This window comes from Melopsittacus undulatus, unplaced genomic scaffold (assembly GCF_012275295.1).
Source record: "Melopsittacus undulatus isolate bMelUnd1 unplaced genomic scaffold, bMelUnd1.mat.Z mat_scaffold_762_arrow_ctg1, whole genome shotgun sequence".
In the NCBI taxonomy this organism is placed as follows: Eukaryota; Metazoa; Chordata; class Aves; order Psittaciformes; family Psittaculidae; genus Melopsittacus; species Melopsittacus undulatus.
In genome coordinates this window covers 1-27,924 of record NW_022994572.1, presented here as the reverse complement: position 1 = coordinate 27,924, position 27,924 = coordinate 1, and the positions used below count along the sequence as shown (strand labels likewise).

Sequence of the window (27,924 nt, the reverse complement as noted above, 5' to 3'; positions counted from 1 at the left end):
AATGGGGCAGTTATGGGTCTCAATGGGGCAGTTATGTGTCACAATGGGGCAGTTATGTGTCACAATGGGGCAGTTATGGGTCACAATGGGGCAGTTGTGGGTCACAATGGGGCAGTTGTGGGTCACAATGGGGCAGTTATGGGTCACAAGGGGCAGTTATGGGTCACAATGGGGCAGATATGGGTCACAATGGGGCAGTTCTGGGTCTCAATGGGGCAGTTATGGGTCTCAATGGGGCAGTTATAGGTCACAATGGGTCAGTTATGGGTCTCAATGAGACCCCTATAGACCTCAATGGAGTGGGGGGGGCAGGGCTGGACCATTCCAAGTCACGTGGGGGGGGGGGGGAAGTCCCCGCCCCTCCCCCACATCCGGAGCAGGTGGTGTCGCCCCTCCCCCCCCCCCCTCAGCTGTTCCCCCCCCCGGTTCCCCTCCCCCCACTCTGAGCATGGCGACTGACGGAGCCTTCGGCCTCATCCTCCTCCTGCTATGGCAAGGTAATGACCCCATAGAGACCTATAGACCCCATAGAGACCCATAGACCCCATAGAGACCCATAGAGACACATAGAGACCCATGGAGACCCATAGAGACCCCATAGAGACCCATAGAGACCCATAGAGACCCCATAGAGACCCCATAGAGACCCATAGAGATACATAGAGACCCCATAGAGACCCCATAGAGACCCATAGAGATACATAGAGACCCCATAGAGACCCATAGAGACCCCATAGAGACACATAGAGACCCATAGAGACACATAGAGACCCCATAGAGACCCCATAGAGACCCAGAGACCCATAGAGACCCCATAGAGACCCATAGAGACCCATAGAGATCCATAGAGACACATAGAGACCCATAGAGATCCATAGAGACCCATAGAGACCCATAGACCCCATAGACCCCATAGAGACCCATAGAGACCCATAGAGACACATAGAGACACATAGAGACCCCATAGAGACCTATAGGGACCCATAGAGACACATAGAGACCCCATAGAGACCCCATAGAGAGACATAGAGACCCCATAGAGACCCCATAGAGACCCATAGAGACCCATAGAGACACATAGAGACCCCATAGAGACCTATAGAGACCCATAGAGACCCATAGACCCCATAGAGACCCATAGAGACCCATAGAGACCCATAGAGACCCATAGAGACCCCATAGAGACCCATAGAGACCCATAGAGACCCATAGAGACACATAGAGACCCCATAGAGACCCCATAGAGACACATAGAGACCCATAGAGACCCCATAGAGACACATAGAGACCCATAGAGACCCATAGAGACCCCATAGAGACCCATAGAGACGCATAGAGACCCATAGAGACCCATAGAGACCCCATAGAGACCCCATAGAGACCCATAGAGACCCATAGAGACCCATAGAGACCTATAGAGACACATAGAGACCCATAGAGACACATAGAGACCCTATAGAGACCCATAGAGACCCATAGAGACCCATAGAGACCCCATAGAGACCCATAGAGACCCATAGAGACCCCATAGAGACCCCATAGAGACCCCATAGAGACCCATAGATACCCATAGAGACACATAGAGACCCCATAGAGACCCATAGAGACACATAGAGACCCCATAGAGACCACATAGAGACCCATAGAGACCCATAGAGACCCATAGAGACACATAGAGACCCCATAGAGGCCCATAGAGACACATAGAGACCCCATAGAGACCCCATAGAGACCCATAGAGCCCCCATAGAGACCCCATAGAGACCCCGTAGAGACCCATAGAGACCACATAGAGACCCCATAGAGACCCCATAGAGACCCCATAGAGACCCATAGAGACCCATAGAGACCCCATAGAGACCTATAGAGACCCATAGAGACCCATAGAGACCCCATAGAGACCCATAGAGACCCCCTAGAGCCCCATAGAGCCCCATAGAGACCCATAGAGACCCATAGAGACCCCATAGGGGCCCATAGAGACCCCATAGAGAACCCATAGACCCCATAGAGACCCATAGAGACCCCATAGAGACCCATAGAGACCCCATAGAGACCCCATAGAGACCCCATAGGGGCCCATAGAGACCCCATAGAGACCCATAGAGACACATAGAGACCCATAGAGACCCATAGAGACCCATAGAGACCCCATAGAGACCCATAGAGACCCATAGAGACCCATAGAGAACCCATAGGGACCCATAGAGACCGATAGACGCCATACAGACCCCATAGACCCCATAGACCTCATAGAGTCCCATACACCCCATAGAGCCCATACAGCCCCATAGAGCCCCATTGATCCCCATAGGACCCCACTAACAACCCCATTGCACCCATTACCCCCAAAGCCCCCCTTTACCCCCATAACACCCTCTCTGGGCCCCTATAGGACCCCCACATCACCCCCATTACCCCCATTACCCCATCACCTCCATCACCCCCATTAACCCCATTACCCCCGTTACCACCATTACCCCATTACCCCATTATCCCATCACCCCCATTACCCACATTACCCCATTACCCCCATTACCCCATTACCCCATTGACCCTCATTGCCCCCCATTGATCCCCATTGATCCCCATTACCCCATTACCCCATTGACCCTCATTGCCCCCCATTGATCCCCATTGATCCGCATTACCCCCATTACCCCATTACTCCATTACCCCATTACCCCCATTACCCCATTACCCCATTACCCCATCACCCCTATTACCCCATTGACCCTCATTGCCCCCCATTGATCCCTGTTACCCCCATCACCCCATTACCTCATTACCCCATTGCCCCCCATTGACCCCCATTGATCCCCATTACCCCCATTCCCCCATCACTCCTATTACTCCATCACCCCCATTACCCCATTGACCCTCATTGCCCCCCATTGATCCCATTGCCCCCATTGACCCCCATTGATCCCCATTGACCCCCATTGCCCCTCATTGATCCCCATTCCCCCATTGATCCCTATTGATCCCCATTGATCCCCATTACCCCATTACCCCATTGCCCCCCATTGATCCCCATTGATCCCATTGCCCCCCATTGATCCCCATTGATCCCCATTGATCCCCATTACCCCATTACCCCATCACCCCCATTACCCCATTGCCCCCCATTGATCCCCATTGATCCCATTCCCCCATTGATCCCTATTGATCCCCATTGATCCCCATTACCCCATTACCCCATCACCCCCATTGCCCCCCATTGATCCCCCATTGCCCCCCATTAACCCCCATTGATCCCCATTACCCCCATTGATCCCATTGATCCCCATTGTCCCCCATTGATCCCCCAGCGCCCCCATGTGCCAGGCCCCACACGGGGTCTCCAGCCCCACCGGGGCAGGGGCTGCTGCGGTCGCTGCTGTCCCATTACCACCGTGGGGTGAGGCCTGCGGCACTTGGGGGGCGACCCACAGTGAGTGTGGGGCTGGAGCTGGCGCAGCTCATCAGCCTGGTAATCAATGGGGATCAATGGGGATCAATGGGGATCAATGGGGATCAATGGGATCAATGGGGGGCAATGGGGATCAATGGGGGCAATGGGGATCAATGGGGGGCAATGGGGATCAATGGGGGGCAATGGGGATCAATGGGGATCAATGGGATCAATGGGGGGCAATGGGATCAATGGGGGGCAATGGGATCAATGGGGGCAATGGGGATCAATGGGGATCAATGGGGGGTGACCCACAGTGAGTGTGGGGCTGGAGCTGGCCCAGCTCATCAGCCTGGTAATCAATGGGGATCAATGGGGATCAATGGGGGGCAATGGGATCAATGGGGGCAATGGGGTAATGGGGATCAATGGGATCAATGGGGGCAATGGGATCAATGGGGGGCAATGGGATCAATGGGATCAATGGGGATCAATGGGGGGCAATGGGATCAATGGGGGCAATGGGGATCAATGGGGATCAATGGGGGGTGACCCACAGTGAGTGTGGGGCTGGAGCTGGCCCAGCTCATCAGCCTGGTAATCAATGGGGATCAATGGGGATCAATGGGGATCAATGGGGGTCAATGGGGATCAATGGGGGGCAATGGGATCAATGGGGATCAATGGGGGGCAATGGGGATCAATGGGGGGCAATGGGGGGTGACCCACAGTGAGTGTGGGGCTGGAGCTGGCGCAGCTCATCAGCCTGGTAATCAATGGGGATCAATGGGGGGCAATGGGATCAATGGGGATCAATGGGGGTCAATGGGGGGCAATGGGGGGTGACCCACAGTGACTGTGGGGCTGGAGCTGGCCCAGCTCATCAGCCTGGTAATCAATGGGGATCAATGGGATCAATGGGGTCAATGGGATCAATGGGGATCAATGGGGATCAATGGGGATCAATGGGATCAATGGGGATCAATGGGGATCAATGGGGATCAATGGGGATCAATGGGATCAATGGGGATCAATGGGGATCAATGGGGGGCAATGGGGGGCGACCCACAGTGAGTGTGGGGCTGGAGCTGGCGCAGCTCATCTGCCTGGTAATCAATGGGGATCAATGAGGATCAATGGGGATCAATGGGGGGCAATGGGGATCAATGGGGGGCAATGGGGGACGACCCACAGTGACTGTGGGGCTGGAGCTGGCGCAGCTCATCAGCCTGGTAATCAATGGGGATCAATGGGGTAATGGGGATCAATGGGGATCAATGGGATCAATGGGGGGCAATGGGGGGCAATGGGGGGCAATGGGGGGCAATGGGGATCAATGGGGGAATGGGGGAATGGGGTAATGGGGGTAATGGGGGTAATGGGGGACAATGAGGGTTATGGGGGTGGCTCAGGGTCTATGGGGGTTATGGGGGGGTCCCCAAAGGAGGGGTCCCCCCATTTTCCCCCCCCCCCCCCCCCCCCCCCCCCCCCCAGGATGAGAAGAACGAGGAGCTGACAACCAGGGTGTTCCTGGACCTGGTAATGGGGGGAATGGGGGGTCCCATAGGGGTGAACGGGGGGGATCCCATAGGGGTGCACTGGGGGGGTGCCATAGGGGTCCCATAGGGGTGAATGGGGGGGGTCCCATAGGGGTGAATGGGGGGGTCCCATAGGGGTGAATGGGTGGGATCCCATAGGGGTGCACTGGGGGGGTCCCATAGGGGTGCATTGGGGGGGTCCCATAGGGGTGTATTGGGGGGGTCCCATAGGGGTGCATTGGGGTCCATGGGGGGTAATGGGGGTGAATGGGGGGGATCCCATAGGGGTGCATTGGGAAGGTCCCATAGGGGTGAATGGGGGGGATCCCATAGGGGTGCACTGGGGGTGTCCCATAGGGGTGAATGGGGGGGATCCCATAGGGGTGCATTGGGAAGGTCCCATAGGGGTACATTGGGGGGATCCCATAGGGGTGCACTAGGGGGGATCCCATAGGGGTGAATGGGGGGGGTCCAATAGGGATCCCATAGGGGTGCATTGGGAAGGTCCCATAGGGGTCCCATAGAGGTGAATGGGGGGGATCCCATAGGGGTGCATTGGGGGGATCCCATAGGGGTGCACTGGGGGGGGATCCCATAGGGGTGAATGGGGGGGGTCCCATAGGGGTGAATGGGGGGATCCCATAGGGGTGTATGGGGGGGATCCCATAGGGGTGAATGGGGGGGATCCCATAGGGGTGCATTGGGAAGGTCCCATAGGGGTGAATGGGGGGGATCCCATAGGGGTGCATTGGGGAGGTCCCATAGGGGTGAATGGGGGGGATCCCATAGGGGTACATTGGGGGGATCCCATAGGGGTGCATTAGGGGGGATCCCATAGGGGTGAATGGGGGGATCCCATAGGGGTACATTGGGGGGATCCCATAGGGGTCCCATAGGGGTGCATTGGGGGGGTCCCATAGGGGTGAATGGGGGGGATCCCATAGGGGTGCATTGTGAAGGTCCCATAGGGGTGAATGGGGGGGTCCCATAGGGGTGCACTGGGGGGGTCCCATAGGGGTGCACTGGGGGGGATCCCATAGGGGTGCATTAGGGGGGGTCCCATAGGGGTACATTGGGGGGATCCCATAGGGGTCCCATAGGGATGCACTGGGAAGGTCCCATAGGGGTGAATGGGGGGGATCCCATAGGGGTGCATTGGGGGGGTCCCATAGGGGTGAATGAGGGGGTGTCCCATAGGGGTGAATGAGGGTGGATCCCATAGGGGTGCACTGGGGGGGTCCCATAGGGGTGCATTGGGGGAGTCACATAGGGGTGAATGGGGGGGCTCCCATAGGAGTGCATTGGGGGGATCCCATAGGGGTCCCATAGGGTTGCATTGGGGGGTCCCACAGGGGTCCATGGGGGATCCCATAGGGGTGAATGGGGGGATCCCATAGGGGTGAATGGGGGGGATCCCATAGGGGTACATTGGGGGGGATCCCATAGGGGTGAATGGGGGGGATCCCATAGGGGTGCATTGGGGAGGTCCCATAGGGGTGAATGGGGGTCCCTGCCCCACTGACCCCCCCCCCCAGCGCTGGAGGGACCCCCGCCTGCAGTGGGACCCACGGCTCCATGGGGGGCTGAGGCTGCTGCGGATCCCAGCGGAGCTGCTGTGGCTGCCGGATGTGGGGCTGGACAACAAGTATGGGGCATGGGGGCAATGGGGGGCAATGGGGATCAATGGGTATCAATGGGTGTCAATGGGTGTCAATGGGTGTCAATGGGGGGCAATGGGGATCAATGGGTATCAATGGGTGTCAATGGGTGTCAATGGGGGCAATGGGTGTCAATGGGGATCAATGGGGGGCAATGGGTGTCAATGGGTGTCAATGGGGGGCAATGGGTGTCAATGGGGGCAATGGGGGCAATGGGGGTCAATGGGGGCAATGGGGGCAATGGGGACAATGGGGGTCAATGGGGGGCAATGGGGGGCAATGGGTATCAATGGGTGTCAATGGGTGTCAATGGATGTCAATGGGTATCAATGGGTGTCAATGGGGGGCAATGGGGGCAATGGGGGTCAATGGGGGGCAATGGGGGCAATGGGGGGCAATGGGTATCAATGGGGGGCAATGGGGGGCAATGGGTGGCAATGGGGGGCAATGGGGAGCAATGGGTGTCAATGGGTGTCAATGGGTGGCAATGGGGGGCAATGGGGGTCAATGGGGGCAATGGGTGTCAATGGATGTCAATGGGTGTCAATGGGTATCAATGGGTGGAAATGAGTGTCAATGGGGGCAATGGGTATCAATGGGTGTCAATGGGTATCAATGGGTATCAATGGATGTCAATGGGTATCAATGGGTGTCAATGGGTGTCAATGGGTGTTAATAGGTATCAATGTGTATCAATGGGTATCAATGGGTGTCAATGGGTGTCAATGGGTGTCAATGGGTATCAATGGGTACCAATGGGTGTCAATGGGTATCAATGGGTGTCAATGGGTGTCAATGGGTGTCAATGGGTATCAATGGGTATCAATGGGTGTCAATGGGTATCAATGGGTGTCAATGGTTATCAATGGTTATCAATGGGTGTCAATGTGTCCCCAGCAATGATGGGGAGTTCGGGGTGTCCCTTGAGGTCCGTGCTGTCGTCAGCCCCGATGGGTCCGTTCACTGGCGACCCCCAGCTCTGTTCCGGAGCCACTGCCCCATCAAGGTGAGGGCAATGGGGGTAATGGGGTAATGGGGGTAATGGGGTAATGGGGGTAATGGGGGTAATGGGGGTGATGGGGTAATGGGGGTAATGGGGGTGATGGGGTAATGGGGGTAATGGGGGCAATGGGGGTAATGGGGGTAATGGGGTAATGGGGTAATGGGGGTAATGGGGTAATGGGGGCAATGGGGTAATGGGGGTAATGGGGTAATGGGGTAATGGGGGCGATGGGGTAATGGGGGTAATGGGGGTAATGGGGTAATGGGGGTAATGGGGTAATGGGGTAATGGGGGTAATGGGGTAATGGGGGTAATGGGGTAATGGGGTAATGGGGGTAATGGGGGTAATGGGGGTAATGGGGTAATGGGGTAATGGGGGTAATGGGGGTAATGGGGTAATGGGGGTAATGGGGCAATGGGGGTTTTGTCCCCATTTCCCCCTTTTCTGCACTGGTTTTCCCCGTTTCCCCCCATTTTTGCCCGTTTCCACCCATTCTGGCTCCGTTTTTGCCCATTTTTGTCCGTTTTTTCCCGTTTTTTCGCGTTTTTGCCCATTTTTGCCCATTTTCACCCATTTTCACCCATTTTCGCCCATTTTTGCCCATTTTCACCCATTTTTGCCCATTTTCCCCCCCAGGTCTCCCACTTCCCCTTCGATTGGCAGAACTGTTCCCTCCGGTTCCGCTCCGGTTCCTATGGGCCAGGGGAACTGAGGCTGCGCCTGGGGGGGGACCCTGGGCACGGGGGGGGGCGAGTGGAGCTGCCCCAGAGCTTCCAGGGTGAGACCAAGGGGGGTCTATGGGGGGGGCTCATTGGGGTCCTATGGGGGGGCTATGGGGGTCCTATGGGGGGCCCATTGGGGTCCTATGGGGGGGTCACATTGGGTTCCTATGGGGGGGCCCATTGGGGTCCTATGGGGGGGTCCTATGGGTTCCTATGGGGGGGCTATGGGGGTCTCTATGGGGGGGCTATGGGGGTCCTATGGGGGGGGCCATTGGGTTCCTATGGGGGTCTCTATGGGGGGGTCACATTGGGTTCCTATGGGGGGGCCCATTGGGTTCCTATGGGGGTCTCTATGGGGGGGCTATGGGGGTCCTATGGGGGGGGCCATTGGGTTCCTATGGGGGGGGCTATGGGGGGGTACAGGGGACTCTATGGGGGGGGCCCATTGGGTTCCTATGGGGTCTTTATGGGGGGGCTATGGGGGTCTCTATAGGGGGGCTATGGGGGTCTCTATGGGGGGGGCCCATTGGGTTCCTATGGGGGTCTCTATGGGGGGGCTATGGGGGTCTCTATAGGGGGGTCCCATTGGGTTCCTATGGGGGGGGCTATGGGGTCTCTATGGGGGGCTATGGGGGTCTCTATGGGGGGGGTCCTATGGGTTCCTATGGGGGGGCCCATTGGGTTCCTATGGGGGGGCTATGGGGGTCTCTATGGGGGGGTCCAATTGGGTTCCTATGGGGGGGCTATGGGGGTCTCTATGGGGGGGGCCCATTGGGTTCCTATGGGGGGTTGCATTGGGTTCTATAGGGGGCTTCTCATGGGGCTATCTATGGGGGTCCTATAGGTGTGTATGGTCTCTATGGGGTCTCTGTGGGTCTCTATGTGTCCCTGTTGGTCCCTATTGGGTCTCTATGGGTCCCTATAGGGTCTTTATGGGTCTGTCTCTATGGGTCTCTATGGTATCTCTATGGTCCCTCTATGCCCTTTCTATGGTGTCTGTATGGTCTCTCTATGGTATGTCTCTATGGTCTCTCTCTGGTGTCTCTCTTGTGTCTCTATGGTCTCTATGATGTCTCTATGGTCTCTCTGGTATCTCTATGGTCTCTGTGGTATCTCTATGGTCTCTATGGTATCTCTATGGTATCTCTATGGTCTCTATGGTGTCTCTATGGTATCTCTATGGTCTCTATGATGTCTCTATGGTCTCTATGGTATCTCTATGGTCTCTATGGTATCTCTATGGTCTCTATGATGTCTCTATGGTCTCTCTGGTATCTCTATGGTCTCTCTGGTATCTCTATGGTATCTCTATGGTCTCTATGGTATCTCTATGGTATCTCTATGGTATCTCTATGGTATCTCTATGGTATCTCTATGCTCTCTATGGTGTCTCTATGGTATCTCTATGGTCTCTCTGGTATCTCTATGGTCTCTATGGTATCTCTATGGTCTCTCTGGTATCTCTATGGTCTCTCTGGTATCTCTATGGTCTCTCTGGTATCTCTATGGTACCCTTGCCATGCAGAGAACGGTCAGTGGGAGCTGTGGCACCGCTCTGGCCGCCTGGAGGTCGGTGCTGGTCTGGAGGCCGTCACCTTCGCGCTGGTCCTCCGCCGGAAGCCTCTGTTCTACCTGGCCACGGTGCTGGTGCCATGTGTGCTGCTCACCCTGCTTGCTAGTGCTGTGTTCTACCTGCCTCCTGATGCTGGTAATGGGGTAATGGGGGTAATGGGGGTAATGGGGGTAATGGGGGTAATGGGGGTAATGGGGGTGATGGGGGTAATGGGGGTAATGGGGGTGATGGGGTAATGGGGGTAATGGGGGCAATGGGGGTAATGGGGGTGATGGGGTAATGGGGGTAATGGGGTAATGGGGGTAATGGGGGTAATGGGGGTGATGGGGGTAATGGGGGTAATGGGGGTGATGGGGTAATGGGGGTAATGGGGGTAATGGGGGTAATGGGGGTGATGGGGTAATGGGGGTGATGGGGTTAATGGGGTAATGGGGGTGATGGGGGTGATGGGGTAATGGGGGTGATGGGGTAATGGGGGTGATGGGGTAATGGTGGTGATGGGGGTGATGGGGGTAATGGGGTAATGGGGTAATGGGGGTGATGGGGGTAATGGGGGTAATGGGGTAATGGGGGTAATGGGGTAATGGGGTAATGGGGGTGATGGGGGTAATGGGGGTAATGGGGGTGATGGGGGTAATGGGGGTAATGGGGTAATGGGGGTAATGGGGGTAATGGGGGTAATGGGGGTGATGGGGTAATGGGGGTAATGGGGGTATGGGGGTCATGGGGGTGATGGGGGTAATGGGGCTGCAATGGGGGCAATTGGGGATGCAATGGGGATGCAATGGGGACTTCAATGGGGACTTCAATGGGGCTCTTTGAACGGTCTTGCACATGGATCCCATCCCCATTCCCCCCTCCTTATTACCCCATTACCCCCATTACCCCATCACCCCCATTCCCCCATTACCCCATTGACCCCCATTGATCCCCATTGACCCCATTGATCCCCATTGATCCCCATTGTCCCCCATTGACCCCATTGCCCCCCATTGATCCCCATTGATCCCCATTGCCCCCCATTGATCCCCATTGATCCCCATCGACCCCCATTGACCCCATCACCCCATCCCCCCCAGGTGAGAAGCTGACCCTGTCCCTCTTCGCCCTCCTCACCCTGACCGTGTTCCTGCTGCTGTTGGCGGACAAGGTCCCGGCCACGTCCCTGGCGCTGCCATTGATCGCCAGGCACCTGACGGCCACACTGCTGCTGCTGGCGCTCGGCGTGGCGCTCAGCGTGGCCGTGCTCAACGTGCACCACCGCGGGCCCGGCACGCACCGCCTGCCGCCGGCACTGCACCGGGTGAGACACATTGAGCCCTATTGGGAGCCATTGGGAGCCATTGATCATCATTGACTTCATTGGGAGCCATTGGGAGCCATTGGGTGCCATTGATCATCATTGACTTCATTGGGAGCCATTGGGAGCCATTGATATCCATTGATCATCATTGACTCCATTGGGGGCCATTGGGAGCCATTGGGTGCCATTGATCATCATTGACTCCATTGGGAGCCATTGGGAGCCATTGATACCCATTGATCATCATTGACTCCATTGGGAGCCATTGATCATCATTGACTCCATTGGGAGCCATTGGGAGCTATTGGGAGCCATTGATCATCATTGACTCCATTGGCAGCCATTGGGAGCCATTGATCATCATTGACTCCATTGGGAACCATTGGGACCCATTGATCCTCATTGACTCCATTGGGACCCATTGATCCCCATTGATCCCCATTGATCCCCATTGATCCCCATTGAACCCCACCGGGGCCCAGGCACCTGACGGCCACACTGCTGCTGCTGGCGCTCGGCGTGGCGCTCAGCGTGGCCGTGCTCAACGTGCACCACCGCGGGCCCGGCACGCACCGCCTGCCGCCGGCACTGCACCGGGTGAGACACATTGAGCCCTATTGGGAGACATTGATCATCATTGACTCCATTGGGAGCCATTGGGAGCCATTGATCATCATTGACTCCATTGGGAGCCATTGGGAGCCATTGGGAGCCATTGATACCCATTGATTCTCATTGACTCCATTGGGAGCCATTGGGAGCCATTGAACCCCATTGACTCCATTGGGTTGCATTGATCCCCATTGATCCCCATTGATCCCCATTGATCCCCATTGATCCCCATTGAACCCCACCGGGGCCCAGGCACCTGATGGCCACACTGCTGCTGCTGGCGCTCGGTGTGGCGCTCAGCGTGGCCGTGCTCAACGTGCACCACCGCGGGCCCGGCACGCACCGCCTGCCGCCGGCACTGCACCGGGTGAGACACATTGAGCCCTATTGGGAGACATTGGGAGCCATTGATACCCATTGACTCCATTGGGAGCCATTGGGAGCCATTGGGAGCCATTGATCATCATTGACTCCATTGGGAGCCATTGGGAGCCATTGATCATCATTGACTCCATTGGGAGCCATTGGGAGCCATTGATCATCATTGACTCCATTGGGAGCCATTGGGTGCCATTGATACCCATTGATCCTCATTGACTCCATTGGGAGCCATTGGGAGCCATTGATCATCATTGACTCCATTGGGAGCCATTGGGAGCCATTGGGTGCCATTGACACCCATTGATCATCACTGACTCCATTGGGAGCCATTGGGAGCCATTGGGTGCCATTGACACCCATTGATCCTCATTGACTCCATTGGGAGCCATTGATACCCATTGATCATCATTGACTCCATTGGGAGCCATTGGGAGCCATTGGGTGCCATTGACACCCATTGATCCTCATTGACTCCATTGGGAGCCATTGATCATCATTGACTCCATTGGGAGCCATTGAACCCCATTGACTCCATTGGGAACCATTGGGAACCATTGATCCCCATTGATCCCCATTGATCCCCATTGAACCCCATTGATCCCCATTGATCCCCATTGATCCCCACCGGGTCCCCGGCACCTGACGGCCACACTGCTGCTGCTGGCGCTCGGCGTGGCGCTCAGCGTGGCCGTGCTCAACGTGCACCACCGCGGGCCCGGCACGCACCGCCTGCCGCCGGCACTGCACCGGGTGAGACACATTGAGCCCTATTGGGAGACATTGATACCCATTGATCATCATTGACTCCATTGGGAGCCATTGGGAGCCATTGATACCCATTGATCATCATTGACTCCATTGGGAGCCATTGGGAGCCATTGATCATCATTGACTCCATTGGGAGACATTGGGAGCCATTGATACCCATTGATCATCATTGACTCCATTGGGAGACATTGGGAGCCATTGATCATCACTGACTCCATTGGGAGCTATTGGGAGCCATTGATCATCATTGAGTCCATTGGGAGCCATTGGGTGCCATTGATCATCATTGACTCCATTGGGAGCCATTGGGAGCCATTGGGAGCCATTGATCATCATTGACTCCATTGGGAGCCATTGGGAGCCATTGATCATCATTGACTCCATTGGGTGCCATTGGGAGCCATTGGGAGCCATTGATCCTCATTGACTCCATTGGGAGCCATTGGGAGCCATTGATACCCATTGATCATCATTGACTCCATTGGGAGCCATTGGGAGCCATTGATACCCATTGATCATCATTGACTCCATTGGGAGCCATTGGGAGCCATTGATACCCATTGATCATCATTGACTCCATTGGGAGCCATTGATCATCATTGACTCCATTGGGAGCCATTGGGAGCCATTGGGTGCCATTGATCCCCATTGATCATCATTGACTCCATTGGGAGCCATTGGGAGCCATTGATCATCATTGATCATCATTGACTCCATTGGGAGCCATTGGGAGCCATTGATCATCATTGGGAGCCATTGACCCCATTGATCCCCATTGACTCCATTGATACCTATTGATCCTCATTGACTCCATTGGGAGCCATTGATCCTTATTGACTCCATTGATCCCCATTGGGAGCCATTGATCCTCATTGATCCTCATTGATCCTCATTGATCCCCATTAACTCCATTGGGAGCCATTGATCCCCATTGACCCCCATTGATCCCCATTGACCCCCATTGATCCCCATTGACCCCATTGTCTCCTCCCCCACACTGATGGTGGGGGATGGGCAGGGGGGTGTGTCTCTCCCCCATGACCCCTCCCTGACCCCTCCGTGACCCCTCAGCTCCTCCTCCAGCGCCTCCCCCCCCCTCCTGGGCCTGCGCTGTCCTCCGGCCCCGCCCCCCCCCGCGGAGCTCCGCCCCCTGACGTCATCACCCGGCGCCCCGGATGAGTACTTCCTGCGGCGGCCCCTGCCCGGCGCTTCCGGTTCCGGTGCTTCCGGTACTTCCGGTTTTACAGCTTCAGGTACTTCCGGTTCCGGTTTTACCGTTTCCGGTGTTACCGGTTCCGGTGTTTCCGGTTCCGGTGTTTCCGGTACTTCCGGTTCTGGTGTTACCGGTTCCGGTGCTTCCGGTTTTACCGATTCCGGTGTTACCGGTTCCGGTGTTCCCGGTACTTCTGGTTCTGGTGTTTCCGGTTCCGGTGCTTCCGGTACTTCCGGTTCCGGTTTTACCGATTCCGGTCTTTCCGGTTCCGGTGTTTCCGGTGATACCGGTTCCGGTGTTTCCGGTTCCGGTGTTACCGGTGTTTCCGGTTCTGGTGCTACCGCTGTTTCCGGTTCCGGTGTTTCAGGTGTTTCCGGTTCTGCTGTTTCCTCTGTTTCCGGTGTTTCCAGTTCCGGTGCTGCCGGTGTTTCCGGTCCCGGTATTTCCGGTGTTTCCGGTACTTCCGGTTCCGCTGTTTCCGGTACTTCCGGTCCCGCTGTTTCCGGTTCCGGGTCACCGCTGCCCCCGGAGCTCCGTGAGGCCGCAGCCGCCATTGGGTTCATCGCGAGGAGCCTGAGGGAGCAGCGGTGGCAGCAGGAGGTGAGAGTCACGTGACCAACCCCCCGTCACGTGACCCTGGCGTGTCCTCGTGCGGCGTCACGTGATCCTGTTGTGGTGTCACGTGATCGTGGAGTGTATTCGTGCAGTGTCATGTGATCATGGTGTGTCCTCGTCCGGTGTCATGTGATCCTTGTGTGTCTTCGTGCAGTGTCATGTGACCCGCTTGCAATGTCGTCATGTGATAACCAATAGGAAGCTCATAGATCCCCATAGACACCCCATAGAAGCCCCATAGACCCACATAGAAGCCCTATAGACCCCCATAGACACCCTTAGAACCCCATAGACCCCCCATAGACCCCCTGTAGTCCCCCATAGACCCCCATAGAAGCCCCATAGACCCCCCATAGACCCACATAGACACCCATAGACCCCCATAGAATCCCTATAGACCCCCATAGACCCCCCTAGAACCCCATAGACGCCCCTAGACCCCCATAGACCCCCCATAGAAGCCCCATAGACCCCCCATAGACCCCCATAGACCCCCATAGACCCCCACAGAAGCCCCATAGACCCCCATAGACCCCCAAAAAAATCCCATAGACCCCCCATAGACCCACATAGACACCCATAGAAACCCATAGACCCACATAGAAGCCCCATAGACCTCCATAGAAGCCCTATAGACCCCCATAGACCCCCATAAAAACCCCATAGACCCCCATAGAACCCCATAGACCCCCCATAGACCCCCATAGAACCCCATAGAGCCCCATAGACCCCCCATAGACCCCCATAGACACCCATAGAACCCCATAGACCCCCCATAAAAACCCCATAGACCCCCCATAGACCCCCATAGACCCGCATAGACCCCCATAAAAACCCCATAGACCCCCCATAGACCCCCATAGAACCCCATAGAGCCCCATAGACCCCCCATAGACCCCCATAGACACCCATAGAACCCCATAGACCCCCCATAGACCCCCATAGAAGCCCTATAGACCCTCATAGACCCCCACAGAAACCCCATAGAGCCCCCATAGACCCCCATAAAAACCCCATAGACCCACCATAGACCCCCATAGAAGCCCTATAGACCCCCATAAAAACCCCATAGACCCCCATAGACCCCCACGGAAACCCCATAGACCCCCATAGACCCACCATAGACCCCCATAGAAGCCCTATAGATCCCCATAGACCCCCATAGAAGCCCCATAGACCCCCCTAGACCCCCATATCCCCCCCCCATCTAACCCTGCCCCCCCCCCAGCTGCAGGAGCTCTGGCATCGAGCAGCCCTGACCCTGGACCGGCTCCTGCTTTGGGCCTTCCTGGCCCTGGTCGGGGCCTGTGGGCTCGGGACCGGCCTGGACGCGGCTCTGCACCGGCCCCCGGCGGAGCCCTACCCGTGAGCACCCCATAACATCCCATAATAACCACCCCATAACATCCCATAATAACATCCCTATAACATCCCATAATAACCACCCCATAACATCCCATAATAACCCCCCCATAACATCCCATAATAACCCCCCTATAACATCCCATAATAACCCCCCACATAACATCCCATAATAACCACCCCATAACATCCCATAATAACCACTCCATAACATCCCATAATAACCCCCCCATAACATCCCATAATAACCATCCTAGTGTAACGACATCCCATAATAACCCCCACATAACATCCCATAATAACCACCCCATAACCTCCCATAATAACCACCCCATAACATCCCATAATAACCCCCCCATAACATCCCATAATAACCCCCCATAACATCCCATAATAACCCCCCCATAACATCCCATAATAACCCACCCATAACATCCCATAATAACCCCCCTGTAACAACATCCCATAATAACCATCCTATTGTAACAGCATCCCATAATAACCACCTTATTGTAACGACATCCCATAATAACCACCCCATAATAACCACCCTATAACAACATCCCATAATAACCATCCTATTGTAACGACATCCCATAATAACCACCCCATAACAACCCACCCGTAACGACATCCCATAATAACCTCCTCCATTGTAACAACATCCCATAATAACCACCCCATTGTAACAGCATCCCATAATAACCACCCTATTGTAATGACATCCCATAATAACATCCCCTATAATAAACCCTCCCCCTATAGTAACCCCCCCATAATAAACCCTCACTCATAATAGCCCCCCCATAATAACCCCCTATAATAAACCCTCTGCCTATAATAAACCCCCTATACTAAACCCCCCCTATAATAATCCCCTATAATAAACCCTCCCCCTATAATAACCCCCTATAATAAAGCTCCCCCTATAATAACCGCCCTATAATAACCCCCTATAATAAAGCTCCCCCTATAATAACCCCCTATAATAAAGCTCCCCCTATAATAACCCCCTATAATAAAGCTCCCCCTATAATAACCCCCCCTATAATAACCCCCTATAATAAAGCTCCCCCTATAATAACCCCCCTATAATAAAGCCCCCCCTATAATAACCCCCCTATAACCCCCTATAATAAAGCTCCCCCTATAATAACCCCCTATAATAAAGCTCCCCCTATAACAACCCCCCCTATAATAACCCCCTATAATAAAGCTGCCCCTATAACAATCTCCCCCCTATAATAACCCCCTATAATAAACCCCATTCACTCTGGAGCCTCCCATGTTATTGGGGGGGGGGGTTTGGGGGCGGTACCAAACGTGGGGGGGGGGGGGGGGGGGTTGGAACTCCCCCCCACGTGATTCGAACACGGGTCCTAGAGTGCGTCACGTGATTAGAGGAGGGGTAAGGGGGGGATGTATCCCATGATGCCTTGCTGTAATGGGGGGGATATATCCCATGATCCATTGCGCTAAACACAGGGGGGGGGGGGGGGGCTACATCCCATGATCCTTTGCTGTAATGGGGGGGGATACATCCCATAATACTCCTCTCCCTGTTGGTCCTCCCGTCTCCATAGCGACCGGGGGGGGGGGGGGATATATATCCCATAATCCTTTCCTATAATAGGGGGGATATATCCCATAATCCTTTGCTATAATGGGGGGGATACATCCCATGATCCATTGCTGTAATGGGGGGGGTATATCCCATGATCCATAGCGTCAGAGGGCGGGGCCTCCATCCCCCTCTCCCCATTGGCTCTCCCGTCTCCATAGCGACCGGAAGGGGGGGGGGGGATATATCCCATAATCCCTTGCTACAATGGGGGGATATATCCCATGATCCCTTGCGTCAGAGGGCGGGGCCTCCATCCCCCTCTCCCCATTGGCCCCACAGAGTGGGCGTGGCCCCGTGCGTGCGTGCGTGCGTGCGTGCGTGCGTGCGTCGCGCCGCGGTGACGCCATCGGGCGGCGCCAGCGGCTGTGGGGAGGGAGGCGGCGGCGGCGGCGGCGGAGCCCGGGGGTGAGTCACGTGAACGGGGGTCAATGGGGGTCAATGGGGGTCAATGGGGGTCAATGGGGACCCCTCCCCCACCCCCGGTACCGGATATGGGGGGGGGGGGGGTAACGGGGTCACGTGAATGGAGGTCAATGGGGGTTAACGGGGACCCCTCCCCCCATCCCTTCCCGTTACCGGGTATGGGGGGAGGGGTAACGGGAGTGAATGGGGGTTAATGGGGGGTTAATGGGGGTCAATGGGGGTTAATGGGGGTGAATGGGGGTGAATGGGGTGAACGGGGCCCCTCCCCCACCCCCGTTACCGGACGTAGGGGGAGGGGGGGGAATGGTGGGGGAGGGGTAATGGGAGTCAATGGGGGTTAATGGGGGTTAATGGGGTTATAATGGGGGTGAATGGGGTTAACGGGGACCCCTCCCCCATCCCCGTTACCGGCTATGGGGGCGGGGGGGGAAGGGGGGGAGGGGAATGGGGTGAATGGGGTTTAACATAGGGGTTAATGGGGTTAACTGGGGGGTTTAATGGGGGTTAATGGGGTGAATGGGGGTTAATGGGGGTCAATGGGGGTTAATGGGGTTAACTGGGGGGTTTAATGGGGGTTAATGGGGGTTAACTGGGGGGTTTAATGGGCGTTAATGGGGGTTAATGGGGTTAATGGGGGTTAACGTGGGGGTCAATGGGGGTTAATGGGGTGAATGGGGGTTAACGTGGGGGTTAATGGGGATTAATAGGGACTAATGGGGGTAATGGGGGTTAATGGGGTTAACTGGGGGGTTTAATGGGGTTTAATGGGGGTTAATGGGTGTTAATGGTGTTAACTGGGGGGTTAATGGGGTTCAATGGGTGTCAATGGGGTTAACGTCCCTGTGCTTCCCCCACAGCCATGAAGGAGTCGCTGTCCTCCCGGCAGCCGTGGGGGGGAGGGGGGGGTCGCCCCCCCCGGGAGTCCCCTCCCCCCCCCCCCTCCCCCCCCCCCCCCGTCGCCGCCCCCCCCCTGTCCCCATCCCATCCCTATGGCCTGAAGAGGAGGATGAAGAGGAAGATGAAGAGGAACAAAGGGGGGGGAGGGGCAGGGGGGGAGGGGGCAGACGTTGGGCTCCCCCCCCCCCCAAATGGGGGGTGCCCCCCCCCTCCCCCTCCCCCCCCCCCCCCCCGGCGCCGTGGCCCCCCCCGACGTCGGCTTAGGGCACTGAGGGCCCTTCGGATGCTGCTCTATGCCAAGGGGGGGGCCTGGGGGTTCCCATGGAAACGGGGACCCCGACGGAGGGGGGGGGGGGGGCACCGGAGGGGGGGGGGGGACATCACCCCCCCCACCCCCCCCACCCCCCCCCCCCGTCGTAGGCCCCCCCCGTCGTTGTCACCGGATGGGGAGGGGGGAGGGGGGGCTCCGGCCCCTCCCCCCCCCCCGCTGTTGGAGGAGGAGGTGACCCCCCCCCCACCGACCCCCCCCCACCCCCAGCGCATCCCGCCCCTCCCCCACGCAATGGGGGGGGAGGGGGGGGGGAGGGGAGGGGATGAAGGTGAGGGGGGGGATGGGGGGAGGGGCTTGAAGTGGGGGGGGGTCAATCTATGGGGGGGTTGAATCTATGGGGGGGGGCTTATGTCAATGGGGGGGGTTGGATCTATGGGGCAGGGGCTTGGCTCTATAGGGGGCCCTATATTCATGGTGGGGGGCGGTTGAATGTATAGGGGGCTTTAAGCTATAGGGGGGGTCTTATATTAATGGGGGGGTTAAATCCATGGGGTGGGTTTGAGTCTATGGGGGGGGCCCCATTGACCCCTTTGTGCCCCCCCCCATATTGTGGCCCCATTGACCCCTTTGTACCCCCCCCTTGTGGTCCCATTAACCCCTTTGTGCCCCCCCCATATTGGGGTCCCACTGATCCCTTTGTCCCCCCCCCATTCATCCCCTTTGTGCCCCCCCCTTGTGGTCCCATTGACCCCTTTGTGCCCCCCCATTGACCCCTTTGTGCCCCCCCCCATTGTGGTCCCATTGATCCCCTTTGTACCCCCCCCCATATTGGGGTCCCATTGATCCCTTTGTACCCCCCCCATTGATCCTCTTTGTGACCCCCCATATTGGGCTCCCATTGACCCCTTTGTACCCCCCCCATTGATTCTCTTTGTACCCCCCCATTGATCCCTTTGTGCCCCCCCATTGACTCCTTTGTGCCCCCCCCATTGGGCTCCCATTGACCCCTTTGTACCCCCCCATTATTGGGCTCCCATTGACCCCTTTGTGCCCCCCCATTGATCCCCTTTGTGCCCCCCCCATTGACCCCTTTGTGCCCCCCCCATTGTGGTCCCATTGACCCCTTTGTACCCCCCCCATATTGAGCTCCCATTAACCCCTTTGTGCCCCCCCCATATTGGGCTCCCATTAACCCCTTTGTGCCCCCCCCATTGATCCCTTTGTGCCCCCCCATTGATCCCTTTGTACCCCCCCCATATTGTGGTCCCATTGACCCCTTTGTCCCCCCCATTGATCCCTTTGTGCCCCCCCCATATTATGCCCCCCCATATTGGGGTCCCATTGACCCCTTTGTACCCCCCCCATATTGTGGTCCCATTGATCCCCTTTGTCCCCCCCCTTTGTACCCCCCCCCCATTGTGGCCCCATTGACCCCTTTGTGCCCCCCCCATATTGGGGTCCCATTGATCCCTTTGTGCCCCCCCCATTGACCCCTTTGTGCCCCCCCATTGATCCCCTTTGTGCCCCCCCCATTGACCCCTTTGTGCCCCCCCCATTGACCCCTTTGTGCCCCCCCATTGATCCCCTTTGTGCCCCCCCCATTGACCCCTTTGTCCCCCCCCATTGACCCCTTTGTCCCCCCCCCATTGACCCCTTTGTGCCCCCCCCATTGACCCCTTTGTCCCCCCCCTTTGTGCCCCCCCATATTGGGGTCCCATTAACCCCTATGTCCCCCCCCAGGCCCCCTCCCCAATGGTTTGGGCCCCGCTGCCCCCCCCACCCCCCCGGAAGCCTCCATCGTCATCAGCAACGTGTGCAGCGTGGGGCGGGGGGGGGAGGACGAGGAGGAGGAAGAGCCGCCCCCCCCCCCCTCGGAACAGCCCATGGCCCGCGGCGGGGGGGGGGGAGGAGCCCAGAACAGCCCCTTGCGGGAGGAGCACGTGACCTGCGTCCAGAGTGAGTCCAATGGGGGGGGGGGGGGGGAGGTTTTGGGGTCATTTCAGGGGGTTTTGGGGTCATTTCAGGGGGTTTTGGGGTCATTTCAGGGGGTTTTGGGGCTCTTTTGGGGGGGGGTTGGGTTCAGGGGGGGGGTTGGGGTGTAAGGGGGGGGGGTTGGGGGTTTTGGGTCATTTTGGGCTGGTTTGGGTTGGTTTTGGGGCTGTTTCTGTGCCATTGAGGTGCAGCCCTAGGGGGGGTCCCCAGTGCCCCCATTGATTCCCCATTCATCCTATTGCCCGTTCCCTATTCATCTCATCCCCATTCCCATCCCATCCCCATCCCATCCCCATTCATCCCATCCCCATCCCATTCCCATCCCATCCCCATCCCCATCCCATTCCCATCCCATCCCATCCCCATCCCATCCCATCCCCATCCCATTCCCATCCCATCCCATCCCCATCCCATTCCCATCCCATTCCCATCCCATCCCCATCCCCATCCCATCCCCATCCCATCCCCATCCCCATCCCATCCCATTCCCATCCCCATCCCCATCCCATCCCCATCCCATCCCCATCCCATCCCCATCCCATTCCCATCCCCATTCCCATCCCATCCCCATCCCATTCCCATCCCATCCCCATCCCATCCCCATCCCATCCCCATTCCCATCCCCATCCCCATCCCATCCCATCCCCATCCCATCCCCATCCCCATCCCATTCCCATCCCATCCCCATCCCATTCCCATCCCATTCCCATCCCATCCCCATCCCATTCCCATCCCATCCCATCCCCATCCCATCCCATCCCCATCCCCATCCCATTCCCATCCCCATCCCATCCCCATCCCATCCCCATCCCATCCCATCCCCATCCCATCCCATCCCCATCCCATCCCCATCCCATCCCATCCCCATCCCATCCCCATCCCATTCCCATCCCATCCCCATCCCATCCCCATCCCATTCCCATCCCCATTCCCATCCAATCCCATCCCCATCCCATCCCATCCCATCCCCATCCCCATCCCCATCCCATCCCATCCCATCCCCATCCCATCCCCATCCCATCCCATCCCCATTCCCATCCCCATCCCATCCTCATCCCATTCCCATCCCATCCCATCCCCATCCCATCCCATTCCCATCCCCATCCCCATCCCCATCCCATCCCCATCCCATTCCCATTCTCATCCCATCCCCATTCTCATCCCATCCCATCCCATTCCCATCCCCATCCCATCCCCATCCCATCCCCATCCCATCCCCATCCCATCCCCATCCCATCCCATCCCCATCCCATCCCCATTCCCATCCCATTCCCATCCCCATCCCATCCCCATTCCCATCCCATCCCATCCCATCCCCATCCCCATCCCATCCCCATTCCCATTCCCATCCCATCCCCATTCCCATCCCCATTCCCATCCCATCCCATCCCCATCCCATCCCATCCCCATCCCATCCCCATCCCATTCCCATCCCATCCCCATCCCCATCCCATTCCCATCCCATCCCATCCCCATCCCATCCCCATTCCCATCCCATCCCCATCCCCATCCCATTCCCATCCCATCCCATCCCCATCCCATCCCCATCCCATTCCCATCCCATCCCCATCCCCATCCCATTCCCATCCCATCCCCATCCCCATCCCATCCCATCCCATCCCCATCCCATTCCCATCCCCATTCCCATCCCATTCCCATCCCATCCCATCCCCATCCCATTCCCATCCCCATCCCATCCCCATCCCATTCCCATCCCCATTCCCATCCCATCCCCATCCCATCCCATCCCCATCCCATCCCCATCCCATCCCCATCCCATTCCCATCCCCATCCCATCCCCATCCCATTCCCATCCCCATTCCCATCCCATCCCCATCCCATCCCCATCCCATCCCCATCCCCATCCCATCCCCATCCCATTCCCATCCCATTCCCATTCCCAGGCATACTGGACGAGTTCCTACAGGCCTATGGGAGCCTCATCCCAGTAAGCACCGAGGAGGTGGTGGCCAAACTGGAGGACATCTTCCAGCAGGAGTTCAGCACCCCCCAGAGGTGCTATGGGGTCTATGGGGTCTCTATGGGGCTCTATGGGGGGATATGGGGTTCTATGGGGTTTAATGGGGCTCTATGGGGTTCTATGGGGTTCTGTGGGGTTCTATGGGGCTCTATGGGGCTTTATGGGGCTCTATGGGGCTCTATGGGGTTTAATGGGGTTCAATGAGGTTTAAAAGGGTTCAATGGGGTTTAAAGGGGTTCAATGGGGTTTAAAGGGGGTTCAATGGGGGATAAAGGGGGAAATGGGGTTTAAAGGTTGAAAATAGGGTTTAAAGGGGGGGAAATGGGGTTTAAAGGGGGTTCAATGGGGAATAAAGGGGTTCAATTGGGTTTAAAGGGGTTCAGTGAGGTTTAAAGTGTTTCAATGGGGTTTAAAGGGGCTTAATGGGGTTTAAAGGGTGGGAAATGGGGTTTTAAGGGTGGAAATGGGGTTTAAAGGGGCTTAATGGGGTTTAAAGGGGGTTCAATGGGGTTTAACAGGGTTTAAAGGGGAAAATGGGATGTAAAGGGGATCAATGGGGTTTAAAGGGGTTTAATGGAGTTTAAAGGGGGAAAATGGGGTTTAAAGGGAGAAATGGGGTTTTAAAGGGGGAAATGGGGTCTAAGGGGTGTTCAATGGGGTTTAAAGGGGTTTAATGGGGTTTAAAGGGGGGGCAATGAGGTTTAATGGGGTTTAAAGGGGTTCAATTGGTTCTAAGGGGGGTTCAGTGGGGTTTAAAGTGGGGGCAATGGGGTTGGAAGGGGGTAATGGGGTTTAAAGGGGGTTCATTGGGATCTAATGGGGCCCAAGGATGTGGACTGGGCTGTAAAGGGGCTTCAATGGTTGATCTGGGGCTGGTTTTGGGCTGGTTTTAGCCTTTTTGGGGCTGGTTTAGGGGATTTTGGGACTGGTTTTGGGCTGGTTTGGGCTGGTTTTGGTCAATTCCTGACTGGTTTTAGCTGGTTTCTGTCTGGTTTTGTGTATTTTGGGGCTATTTGGTCTAGTTTTGACTGTTTTGGGTTAATTTATGTGTGTTTTGGGTCAGTTTTGACTGTTTTGGGTCAGTTTTGACTGTTTTCGGTCAGTTTTGGCTGTTTTCTGTCAGTGTTGGGTCATTTTAGCCGGTTTTGGTCCGTTTTTGTCCGTTTTTTTTTGTGTTTTGGGTCAGTTTTAACTGTTTTCTATCAATTTTGGGTCATTTTGGGTCAGTTTCGGTCAGTTTTGGGTCAGTTTTTGCCCGTTTTCAGCCATTTTAACGCAGTCTGTCGCCCCCTGCAGGCGGGTCTCGGTACAGCAGCTGCTGCAGTCCTACCAGCGCCTACCGGCCACTGCTGCTGTTTCTGTCTGTTTCTGCCCATTTTTGTCCGTTTTTGTCCGTTTTTTTTTTTTTTGTGTTTTCTGTTAATTTTGGGTCAGTTTTCACTGTTTTGGGTCATTTTGGGTCAGTTTTTGCCCGTTTTTGCCCGTTTTTGGGCCGTTTTCAGCCGTTTTAACGCAGTCTGTCGCCCCCTACAGGCGGGTCTCGGTACAGCAGCTGCTGCAGTCCTACCAGCGCCTACCGGGCACTGCTCTGCTCAGGGGGTTCCGGGTCAGCTACAAGCGTCACGTGCTCACCATGGACGACCTACAGACCCTATATGGGCCCAACTGGCTCAATGACCAGGTCCCATTGAGCCCTATGGGGACGGGGGGGGTATAGGGGGTTATAGGGGGTTCTATGGGGGGGTTATAAGGGGTTATAGGGGGCTCTATAGGGGGTTATAGGGGGTTCTATGGGGGGTTATAGGGGGTTCTATGGGGGGTTATAGGGGGTTATAGGGGGTTCTATAGGGGGTTCTATGGGGGTTCTATAGGGTGTTCTATGGGGGATTATAGGGGGTTCTATAGGGAGTTATAGGGGGGTATAGGGGGTTATAGGGGGTTCTATGGGGGGTTATGGGGGTTCTATAGGGGATTATAAGGGGGTATAGGGGGTTATAGGGCGTTCTATAGGGGGTTCTATAGGGGGTTATAGGGGATTCTATGGGGGTATAGGGGGTTCTATAGGGGGTTACAGGGGGTTCTATGGGGGGTTATAGGGGGTTCTATGGGGGGTTATAGGGGGTTCTATAGGGGGTTCTATGGGGGGTTATAGGGGGTTCTATAGGGATTTGTTGGGGGGCTCTATAGGGGTTTGGGATTGGACCATATAGGTGTTGTTGGGGAGGGCAGTCACGTGATGCTGAGCCCCCTCTTTACCCCCCCCCAGGTGATGAACATGTATGGGGACCTGGTGATGGACGCGGTACCCGACAAGGTGAGGGGGGGGCACGCACCCCATAACCCCCCTATAGACCCCTATAGACCCCTATAGCCCCCTATAGACCCCTATAGCCCCCTATAGACCCTATAGATTCCTGTAGACTCCTATAGCCCCATATAGATTCCTATAGCTGCTATAGCCCCCTATAGCCCCTATAGCTCCTATAGCCCCCTATAGCCCCTATAGCCCCCTATAGACTCCTATAGACCTCTATAGCCCCTATAGACCCCTATAGCCCCCTGTAGCCCCCTATAGACTCCTATAGCCCCCTATAGACTCCTATAGCCCCTTATAGCGCCCTATAGCCCCTATAGACCCCTATAGCCCCTATAGCCCCCTATAGCCCCCTATAGACCCCTATAGCCCCCCCATAACCCCCTATATCCCCCCCCAGGTCCACTTCTTCAACAGCTTCTTCTATGACAAGCTGAGGACAAGAGGCTATGAGGGGGTGCAGCGTTGGACCAAGAACGTGAGGGGCGGGGCCTAAGGGGGCGTGGCACAAAGGGGCGTGGCCTAAAGGGGCGTGGCATAAGGGGGTGGAGCCTAAAGGGGCGGGGCCACAACCTAGGAGGGGATGAATGGGGATGAATGGGGATGAATGGGGGTGGGAGGGGCTGCAGGAGGAGGGGGCGTGGCTTGGGGAGGGGAGGGGCTATGAAGGGATGTGGGCGGGGCTTGGGGTAAGGGGGCGTGGCTTAAGTGAATGGGTGGGGTAATAGGGGGTTGGGGGGGTAATGGGGGGCAATGGGGCCAATGGGAATGGGGGCAATGGGAGGCATGGGGTAATGGGGGGCAAGGGGGTTACTGGGAATAATGGGGAGCAAGGGGGGCAATGGGAATGGGGGCAATGGGAGGCATGGGGTAATGGGGGGCAATGGGGGCACTGGGAGTAATGGGGAGCAATGGGGGCAATGGGAATGGGGGCAATGGGGTTACTGGGAGTAATGGGGAGCAATGGGGGCAATGGGAATGGGGGCAATGGGGTTACTGGGAGTAATGGGGAGCAATGGGGGCAATGGGAATGGGGGCCAGGGGGTTACTGGGAGTACGGGGGAGCAATGGGGGCAATGGGAATGGGGGCAATGGGAGGCATGGGGTAATGGGGGGCAATGGGGTTACTGGGAGTAATGGGGAGCAATGGGATAATGGGGATAATGCGGTTACTGGGAGCAGTGGGGTTAATGGGGAGCAATGGGGGCACTGGGAGCAATGGGGCAATGGTAATGGGGTCAGTTGGAGCAATGGGGGTAATGGGGAGCAATGGGCTTAATGGTAATGGGGGTATGGGGATACTGGGATCAATGGGGGCAATGCTAATGGGGGTCAGTGGGGGTAATGGGGAGCAATGGGGACACTGGGGGGCAATGATAATGGGTGTAATGGGGGGTAATGGGGAGCAATGGGGTTAATGGTAATGGGGGTATGGGGATACTGGGATCAATGGGGGCAATGCTAATGGGGGTCAATGGGGGTAATGGGGAGCAATGGGGACACTGGGGGGCAATGATAATGGGTGTAATGGGGGGTAATGGGGAGCAATGGGGTTAATGGCAATGGGGGTTATGGGGGCAATGGGGTCAGTGCCATCAATGGAGATCAATGCCTTTGTGGGCGTGGCCTCCTTCAGGGGGCGTGGCCTAACCCTCCGTAGTTCTCAATGGGGAGTGTGTGTATGAATGGGACTAGGGGGCGTGTCCAAAGGGGCGGAGCTATGACCATGGGGGCGTGGCCTCAGCCTCCATAGTTCTCAATGGGGATTGCTTCTGTTTAATGAATGGGTGTAGGGGGCGTGTCCAAAGGGGCGGAGCTATGAATTTGGGGGCGTGGCCTCACCCTCCATAGTTCTCAATGGGGAGTGTGTAATGAATGGGACTTGGGGGCGTGTCCAAGACCCTGAAGGGGGCGGAGCTATGGAAGGGGGCGTGGCCTCTCCATAGTTCTCAATGGGGAGTGTATGTAATGAATGGGACTTGGGGGCGTGTCCAAAGGGGCGGAGCTTTGACCATGGGGGCGTGGCCTCACCCTCCATAGTTCTCAATGGGGAGTGTGTGTATGAATGGGACTTGGGGGCGTGTCCAAGACCCTGAAGGGGGCGGAGCTATGGAAGGGGGCGTGGCCTCACCCTCCATTGTTCTCAATGGGGAGTGTGTGTATGAATGGGACTAGGGGGCGTGTCCAAAGGGGCGGAGCTAAGGAAGGGGGCGTGGCCTCACCCTACATAGTTCTCAATGGGGCTTGCTTCTGTTTAATGAATGGGGCTAGGGGGCGTGT

General features: G+C 56.7%; 2 protein-coding genes across 2 annotated transcripts; both read left to right on the top strand.

Annotated features, from left to right (window-relative positions):
- The first annotated feature begins 448 nt into the window (after nucleotides 1-448).
- On the top strand, nucleotides 449-16,149 carry LOC117438877 (acetylcholine receptor subunit beta-like). Its single transcript, XM_034074268.1, has 13 exons — nucleotides 449-497; nucleotides 3,312-3,472; nucleotides 4,889-4,933; nucleotides 6,468-6,577; nucleotides 7,488-7,596; nucleotides 8,230-8,371; nucleotides 9,841-10,023; nucleotides 10,968-11,184; nucleotides 11,674-11,788; nucleotides 14,024-14,118; nucleotides 14,206-14,445; nucleotides 14,576-14,765; nucleotides 16,009-16,149. Exons 1-13 carry the CDS (start codon nucleotides 449-451, stop codon nucleotides 16,147-16,149), a joined length of 1,797 nt encoding a protein of 598 aa, XP_033930159.1.
- Nucleotides 16,150-21,235: 5,086 nt separating this feature from the next.
- Nucleotides 21,236-26,122, top strand: LOC117438875 (sentrin-specific protease 3-like; the record flags this gene model as incomplete). Its single annotated transcript, XM_034074265.1, has 5 exons — nucleotides 21,236-21,313; nucleotides 23,254-23,365; nucleotides 24,864-25,011; nucleotides 25,597-25,644; nucleotides 26,045-26,122. Coding segments are annotated over exons 1-5 (459 nt in total), but the record flags the coding sequence as incomplete, so codon positions are not given.
- Between the last annotated feature and the right edge of the window lie 1,802 nt (nucleotides 26,123-27,924).